At 44.7% G+C, this 8,834-nt stretch overlaps 1 protein-coding gene across 1 annotated transcript; it reads right to left on the bottom strand.

The window, feature by feature from the left end:
• Positions 1-5,662: 5,662 nt before the first annotated feature.
• Positions 5,663-8,834, bottom strand: LOC140213428 (piggyBac transposable element-derived protein 1-like). The gene is made up of 2 exons (XM_072284651.1): positions 8,181-8,834; positions 5,663-5,830 (listed from the first exon to the last, which is right to left on the bottom strand). The coding sequence occupies exons 1-2, from the start codon at positions 8,832-8,834 to the stop codon at positions 5,663-5,665; spliced, it is 822 nt and encodes a 273-aa protein (XP_072140752.1).

The following is an 8,834-nucleotide window of genomic DNA, read 5'->3' as shown; positions in this document are numbered from 1 at the left end:
CATAGAGCACTCTGTCTCGTACCAGAGGTCAACCGGATTTCTTCCTGCAGAGAAAGAGAAAGAGATGCCACTGCACCTTCTCGAACTTTTTGCGCACTGACTGCATGAACTTTTGGGGGAGACTTTGCGAAGTTGTGCACTCTAAATTTCACCCAATTAACTGTTTATGCGTTATTCAATCTCTCCTTGACTGCCTTCTTGCCGTCACAAACACGTGGCAATTAATGTCAAGCAACAGCCATATCCTTTTATTGACGAGACAATAAAATACTTGAAAAAATCGGTTATTTCTTTCATATCTGCACTTATTAGAGCATGACAATGCATACTTTGTAAACACAAAAATATTGCTATACATATCAGCTGAGATATAGCTTTGTTGCCTGTGGGCAACAGTAGGCATGAGTCCTTAATTAGGCGTCATTGCACAATTCTTACGGGGTAGTGTGGAACTTGTATATGCACTCATTTTCTGGAGTGAAACAAAGGTGTACGTTACACTTTCTGCACATTTTACGTGTAATGTCTGTGCAGTTGAGGTACTTGCATCGACCTTTTTTGGGAGAAAACATCGGGAGGTGATCAATAGTGCCCAGCCTAATCTCCTTGCAGGGTACAAGAGCTGCTGGCCCACGGCGCTTCTTCGCTTGTAGTTCATTTTCAATTTTTGAAGGGCCCAACGGTCGCCTTCTGGAAGGTGTTGCAACCTTTCACTACTGTTTCAAAACGTACGCTATCTCTGCTTTGAAATGCAGTAGCAGGCACGTACCCAAGGGGGGGAGAGGCCCGGGGGAGCCCCCCCCCCCCCCCCCGAAATCAAGTGGCACACCTCCCCCTCCCCACCCACGCCACCACTCCTCACACATTCCTAAAGCGCGGCCAGATCAATGTTGAGACTTGGCAGCTGTTCATCGGTCAGCATTATGCTGCCTTTTTCCCTCCTTTTAGATGGCGGTAGTTATCGGCATCTCTTGTAATGTGAAGGACAGTTTTCTCATAGATTCCGCACCCCTCGCGATTAACTCGAGATGCGTTCAGTTGTCACCATTTATGCAACCGTCACGCGCATAGCTGTTGCTTTTGTTAGTTCAATCGTCTTTGTTTAGGCTGATCCTGGGACCAGGAGAGGGATGCGGCTGTTACTCAGCTGGTCTGTACCCTCAAGGAACGAGTTGCGGCCGGAGAAAACGCCAATTGCCTTTAACATTTCCCTTTGCTTCATTATTTCCTTGAGTTACGGCTCGCCGCGACGCTGGCAGATGCCCGGAACCATATACATGTGATATGGGTTAGGTAAGATGGGAAATAAGATAATGTGAAAGAGCGTCCGTCATGAAACCCTGCAATAAACCTTGAAACCCATAAGCAAGATGACTGTCGCCCGTTACCGCGTCTGTTTTTCCCTAATTGTATAGCACTTATCGTGCAAAATTGGCAACTGGAAACAAAAATCGCGAGGATTCAGAAATTAAGAGATCTACTAAGGGAGAGAGCCAAGGCAACAACCAAACTGCAAGCAAAAGCGAATAATAAGAAAGTTTACCGTTGTTTATGAGAATATTTATTTCATTTCATTTCATTTATTCAACCTTAAGGGCCCGAAGGCATTACATAAGGGGGGGCGTGCATCAAAGTCGAACAGCTTCATAAGAAAGTTACATAATAAAGTGCGCATTGGTTGTCATGGGTACAAAAAAGAAAATATCAAAAAAGAAGAAAACCGAACATATACACAGTACCAACAAGGCGATAAATAAATAGATGTGGTGTTCATGTGGTTATGTTGGCATTATCAAAATTGTTTAGTTTTTCGCGAAATGTTTTGCGGTCGCTGCACGAGACAATGTCATCGGGGAGTGCGTTTCAAAGTGTTATGGCATGGGGGAAGAATGAGCTGCTCATCGCCGTCGTCCGGCACTTTATCGCCGCCAGGGGGTGAGTGTGAGATAAACGGGATGATGTTCTGAACGGGCGTTTTAAGAGGGCGTGTCCTGAATGGGTGAAGTAAAAGAAAGTGTGAAGAAGGCAAAGACGAGAAGTTACGCGCCGTGAAGCAAGCAGTGGAAGAGACAAAGTTTGTTTTAAGGTGGTTACGCTGATATGTCTTGAACATTGTGACGTAATGAAGCGAGCAGCGCGGTTTTGTACGTCTTCTAAGTCATCGGCGAGATAAGCTTGTGAGGGATGCCAGATGGATGATGCGTACTCAAGTTTGGGTCGCACATACGTTAAATATGCTAGTTTTTTTTATTTCAGACGATGCGGATTTTAGGTTACGTCGTAAATACCCTAGTGTGCGTGAAGCTTCGCAGCGAATTGTTTGAATATGTTTCACCCATGAAAGTGATGGCGTCATATGAACTCCTAGATATTTGTAAGTACACGTGTGGTCAATAGGAACAGAGTTAATGCGATAAGTGTGGTGTACGGTAGTGTGTTTGCGCGTGAAGGATATTACCTTGCATTTAGTGAGGTTAAGAGGCATGTGCCATTTTTCGCACCAAGAAGCGATAGTGTCAAGGTCGTGTTGTAGGGCGATTGTGTCGTTAGATGTATGAAGAGGGTTATAAAGAACGCAATCGTCTGCAAAAAGCCGCAGCTTCGTTGATATGTTAGTGGGAAGGTCATTTATGTAAATCAAAAACAATAGAGGAGATAAACCTGCGCCTTGGGGAACCCCGGAAGTTACACTGGTAAGGGTTGACTGAAAATTGTTAGCATACGTAAACTGAACGCGTCTTGTTAAAAAATTTTCAATCCATTTGATAATCTCGGGGCGGATACCGAGGGAGGATAATTTTGCAAGGAGATGGTTATGAGACACGCGGTCGAAGGCCTTGGAAAAATCTAGAAAAATTGCATCTATTTGGAGGTGATCGTCCATGTGTAGTAGTAGGTCGTGGGTAAATTCGGCAAGTTGAGTTTCGCAAGACAAACATTTACGAAAACCGTGTTGTAAGGGGTAAAAAAAATTGATTGATTCTAGATAATCCATTAGGTTAGATGCTATAATGTGCTCAAGGAGCTTAGATGGGACACTGGTTAGAGAGATCGGACGGTAATTAGTAGGGTTATCGCGCCTTCCTGCTTTAAAAATGGGGATTACCTTCGCTTTTTTCCAATCGTCGGGAACGTTTCCTGTGTTTAAAGATTGATTAAATATAAGGTACAAAAATTTTGTAGAAAGAGTTATAGTACTTTTAAGTAATTTGGTGTTTATCTCGTCGCAGCCAGCCGAGGATGATATTTTAAGAGAGCGAATTAGATTAGATATGCCATCCGGGTTTATTTGCACTTTAGGCATTGTTTTTGCCGAGAAGCTTGGTAAAGGTTCCATAGTGCAGGGATTAGGGACGTGAAATACCGACGTGAAGAATTCATTTAGGGCTGCTGCGGAATTATTAGGGCTTATTAATTCATCATCTGAGTCAACGAGATTTATTTCGTTAGTTTGTTGTTTCGTGGAGACGACACGCCAGAATTTGTTTGGGTTTGAGCGAAGCATTGTAATCAGGTCAACAGAGAAGAATTTGTCCTTGGCCTCATTTATTGCTTTAATATATTCAGTCTCACAGAGGCGATGTCGCTCCCATGCTTCAGGACTATTTTTACTTTTGGAGGTTCTATAGAGGCGTTTTTTTCGGTTAAGTAGTGATTTTAAGTGCTTGTTACACCATGGGTTATTTGAGTCGGACTTAATAATGATTGTAGGGATATATTTGTTTTTTAAGCTCAGCAACGTGTTTTTATAGAGTTACCAATTAGCATTCACAGAACGGGTTGCGTAGGACTTTTCGAAGTGTTCATAAACGCGAGTGAGTTCATGATTGATTAGCTGAAAGTTTCCTCTATTATAGTCGCTGATTAATTTCTTCGTAGGTGATCTTCTATTTAGTGGTATAGAAAGGGATACATGAAGAAGGTTGTGGTCGCTAATTCCGGGCAGTATTGTCACACTTGATATGTCGTCAGGGCAGCTGGTGAGTAAAAGATCAATTGTGTTATCGCCTCTAGTGGGGTTGGTTATTGTTTGATGGAGGTTGAAGTCTAGTGCCAAGTCCAGGAATTGTTTGGATTCATTCAATGGCGACTGATTAGTTACTGAAAGGAGGGCCCAATTGATGTGGGGGTAGTTAAAATCACCGAAAAGAAAAATAGGCACATCGGGGAATTTATCTTTTATGTTTGTAAGGGAACTGCGAAGGTGATCACAAAAAAGCGGATGACTGTCCGGTGGTCTATAGCAAATGCCGTATACTGATTTAACCGAGGAATTATGTACACATACCCATGTTAGTTCTAAATTGGAATCATGGCAGATGAGTGAGGACGATAGGTTGTTGTTCACTGCTATTAGGACGCCGCCTCCTCTCCTTTCCTTGCGGTCATGACGGTATAGCGTGAAATTCTGATTTAAGGGGAAAATTTCACAATCTTTGATGTTGTCAGTCAGCCATGTCTCGGTGAGAAGAATTAGGTCTGCGTCGATGTCTGTGATAAAACCATGTAGCTGCTCACGTTTCGGAATTACACTTCTGATGTTCGTGAAACCAATGTTTACATTTACTGACAAAGATGAACGGTTGCTTGAACGACCTTTGTTGTTCAGTCTGTGTCATTCGCTGTACGTATCAGCCTTGTCACGCGACTGATGTGCGTAAGGTAGTAATGCAGGGGGTTTTGCGCATTCTAGTACAGCATCGGTTGCAGTGTCATAAAAATATGACTTATTGCCTACGTGAAGTTTGTCAACGGAAAGTTTAAAGGCACATTTTTGAGGACGTATGAACTGGATTAATTTGGAGCGCGCGTGGCGAGTAGAGGGAGCGAAATCTTCTCTGATAGCGTAGTCAGTTCCTTTCAGTTGGCGGCCGCAAGCAAGAATATTTTCTTTAGTCTTGTAGTGATTTAGCTTTACAATAATTGGTCTCTTCTTTTCGTTACAATATTTGCCTAAGCGGTGCGCACGTTCAATGGCGTTTCCGTCCAATTGCAGTTTCAAAGTGTCAACGCGAAGTTTTATGATCTTTTTTTCAGACTCTTGCCACGTTTCTTTTTCTGTGTCATCGAAACCAAGAAACAGAAGATTGTTCCTGCGCATTCGATTGTTAGTGTCGTTGCTAGCCGCTTTAAGAACCGCGATGTCACGTCTGATTTGAATTGCCTCGTGGGCAGCTGGGTCGGGATTGGTTTTCGGGTGTGCGATTTCCAGTGCGGCTAGCCGGTTGCTAATTTCTGTGAGCGTTTTGTCCTGTGTTAACTGAGCGGTTTTTAGGCCATTAAGTTCGGTCCGCATATTATCTTGGCATTCTTTGAGTTTAGTTATGACAGCCAGAATTTCTTTCGTAGGACCGGGGTTCAGCTCAACGTCACCAGAAAGAATCAATAGCAGGTGGTATAGCAAATTGAAGGCAACAGCATGCGTACACATGCGAATAGCACGGTTCCAATCGGGGTCGTAGGGGCATGACACCGCAACAAGATAACGGTTGTCACTCCGGTACTCGGCTGAGTAGCGGAGGTAACTAACCTGCAGAAATAGACGTGGGGTGAGCATGGTGTTGCATGCGGTGTCGTGCCCCAAGTGGTCGATTCGTTGCTGCGCCTTAAGTAGCCTGTGCTCGGAATGCGTGATCGGTGACGTAATCGATGATAGGGGTTGTCAGGCCAGGAGAAGAATCCGAGCTGGGTCTGGGATTTCCGGGGGTGTCGGCGGGTCCGTAGGCCATCCAACGATGCAGTCGCCTGCCTCGTGAAGGCATAGGGTGCTGGGCTGTGGCAGAAGCTCAAGGGAAGAGCACGAACCAGGCGATAGGCAGCACATGAGCATCTGCAGAAATTGACGTGGGGTGAGCATGGTGTTGCATGCGGTGTCGTGCCCCAGATGGATCAACATCTTTTTATTTAAAAAGGAAGTAGAGAAAACGCCGCCGGAAGCGGAGAACAATTACTTGTTTTGAATGACGCTTCTACGGTTATCGGTCGAACTGCCTCACGTAGCAACTTCTCTGCTGTGCTTATGTGGGTGTTTTTCTAACCTTTCGCGGTGAGCGCAGTACGCCTAGAATCGCAGAGTCCTGCGCTCTAAGCGTTTGTATGGGACTGGCGGCCGCACAGCGTTACGCAATTCGCGGAACTGTCAAAACTGATCAACAAGGCGATAATAACTGATATTCGAAACTATAACATGAGAAAGACTGAAGGAGCCGTAAAAAATAAGCGCAGCCTGAAATCAGTAAAAAAGAAACCTGGCATAAGACAAACCATGATGTATGCACTAAAAGATAAGAAGGATAATATCATCAGAAATCTCGAAGATATAGTAAAAGCAGCGGAAAAATTCTACGCTGACCTGTATACAGTACCCAGAGGAGTCACGATACCTCACTTAGAAACAGTAATTAAAGGGATACAGAAACTCTCCTATAACTAGCGATGAGGTCAGAAGGGTCCTGCAAGACATGAAACGATGAAGAGCGGGAGGAGAAGGTGGAATAACAGTCGATTTAATCAAAGATGGAGGTAACACAATGCTTGGAAAACTGGCGGCGCTTTATACGAAGTGTCTATCGACTGCAAGGGTCCCAGAAAACTGGAAGAATGCAGATATTATACTAATCCACAAAAAAGGAGACGTTAAAGAATTGAAAAATTATAGGACCATTAGTTTGCTCCCAGTATTATATAAAATATTTACGAAGATTTTCTCCAATAGAATAAGGGCAACACTCGATTTTGTCAACCAAGGGAACAGGCGGGCTTCAGGAAGAGATACTTTACAATGGATCACATCCATGTCATCAATCAGGTTATCGCGAAATCTGCAGAGTACAATAAGCCTCTCCATGTGGCTTATATAGATTACGAAAATGCATTTGATTCAGTAGAGATACCAGCAGTCATAGAGGTACTACGTATTCAAGGAGTACAGAACGCTTACGTAAAAAGCTTGGAAAATATTGCTACATGCATGTGGTATTTGTTTGTTTGAACGAGGCGCGTGGGCGCCATCACTCCAGAAAAGAGGAGGAAGAACGAACTGGGCTCACGCTGTGAATCTGACCAGTCAGCGCTGCAACCGTTGTTGTAAAAATAATCTGTAAATAGTGTCTCGTCTTACTGACTCGTCCTTCGCGTTAATATCTACAGAGGTTCTACAGCTGCCTTAATTCTACACAAGAAAAGCAGGGAGATACCTATAGAGAAAGGGGTCAGACAGGGAGACAATATCTCCAAAGCTATTCACTGCGTGCTTAGAAGAATTGAAGCTATTAAACTGGGAAGGCTTAGGAGTAAAGATCGACGGCAAATATCTCAGCAACCTTCGGTTTGCCGATGACATTGTTCTATTCAACTACAATGCAGACGAGTTACTACAAATGATTGGAGACCTTAACAGAGAGAGTGTAAGAGTGGGGTTGAATAATAATATGTAGAAGATGAAGATAATGATAAATAGCCGGGCAAATGTACAAGAGATCAGGATCGCCAGTCGGCCACTAGAGACTGTGAAGGAGTACGTTTACCGAGGTCAATTAATCACAGGGAACCCTGATCATGAGATGGAAATTCACAGAAGAATAAGAATAGGTTGGATCGCATACGGCAGACATTGCCAGCTCCTGACTGGAAGCTTACCATTATTATTGAAAAGTAAGGCGTGCAATCAGTGCATTTTGCGAGTGCTGACATATGGGGCAGAGACTTGAGAGCAAGTTAAGGACCGCGCAAAGAGCGATCGAACGAAGATTGCTAGGCATAACGTTAAGAGAGAGAAAGAGAGTGGTTTGGATCAGAGAGCGAACGGGTATAGCCGATATTCTAATTGACATCAAGAGGAAAAAATGTAGCTGGGCAGGTCATGTAATGCGCCAGTTAGATAACCGTTGGACCATTAGGGTTACAGAATGGGTACCAAGAGAAGGAAAACGCAATCGAGGACGACAAAACACTAGGTGGAGCGATCAAATTAGGAAATTCGCGGGCGCTAGTTGGAATCGGTTGGCGCAGGACAGGGGTAATTAGAGATCGCAGGGAGAGGCCTTCGTCCTGCAGTAGACATAAAACAGGCTGCTGCTGCTGCTGCTGCTGCTGCTGCTGCTGCTGCTGCTGATGATGATGATGATGATGATGGTGGTGGTGGAGGTGGTGGGCCCCCCCCGAAAAAAAATCCTGGGTACGTGCCTGTGCAGTAGGGTCATTTGCTGGTTGCGTGGCACCTTAGCCGTGGTGGCATCACGGCGGTACAGGAGCCAGCAGTTGACGATTACGACATCCAATAAATGGAATAGCCGCCTGTACCACTTTTTGGATCTCAAGTTGATGCGGTACAGCGCCACAAGCATGTCCATTAGATCCACACCACGCATGCACTCATTGTAGACACCTACAATAGAAGGACGAGTTATGCTCATCGACGTTCGGGTGTTCTTGTCAAAGCGCTTCACAGTATTCTCTGGTGATGCCGATGCAAATGTGGACAGCAGCGTGACGGGACGATTGTCAAACCACTTCACAGCCCTCAGACTCACCCCTTCAAATGTCGTCTCCATCTCCACGTAAGAGCCACGCCCTTTCTTCTTTAGCTCTTTGTCGGATGGAAGTTTGCATCCTTTCAGGCGAGCTTCGCGTACTGTGCCTACGGAACTGATACCAGCCTTTTTGAGGACCACCTGTAAGTCCACACTGCAAAACCAGTTGTCAAAATACAGGATGTAGTCTAGACCGCCAGGCACGACACTCGCCATTCTGAGAACGATGTTGCCGCTGGCACCGATGTCTGGAAAACCCGGCTGCGGAAAAATTTTGCCTGTGTACACTTCAAAGTGGTACAT

This window comes from Dermacentor andersoni, chromosome 10 (genome assembly GCF_023375885.2).
Source record: "Dermacentor andersoni chromosome 10, qqDerAnde1_hic_scaffold, whole genome shotgun sequence".
NCBI classification, from domain to species: Eukaryota; Metazoa; Arthropoda; class Arachnida; order Ixodida; family Ixodidae; genus Dermacentor; species Dermacentor andersoni.
The sequence above is the reverse complement of the archived record's forward strand: the minus strand, read 5'-3'. Positions and strand labels throughout refer to the sequence as shown.

Bases quoted from the DNA above. Each gene is read 5' to 3' on its own strand.
- LOC140213428 (XM_072284651.1), bottom strand. From the start codon at position 8,834: ATGTACCACTTTGAAGTGTACACAGGCAAAATTTTTCCGCAGCCGGGT. The intron at 5,831-8,180 runs GTACCCAGGATT...CAATTTCTGCAG, and splicing joins TGACCCTACTGCACAGGCAC to ATGCTCATGTGCTGCCTATC.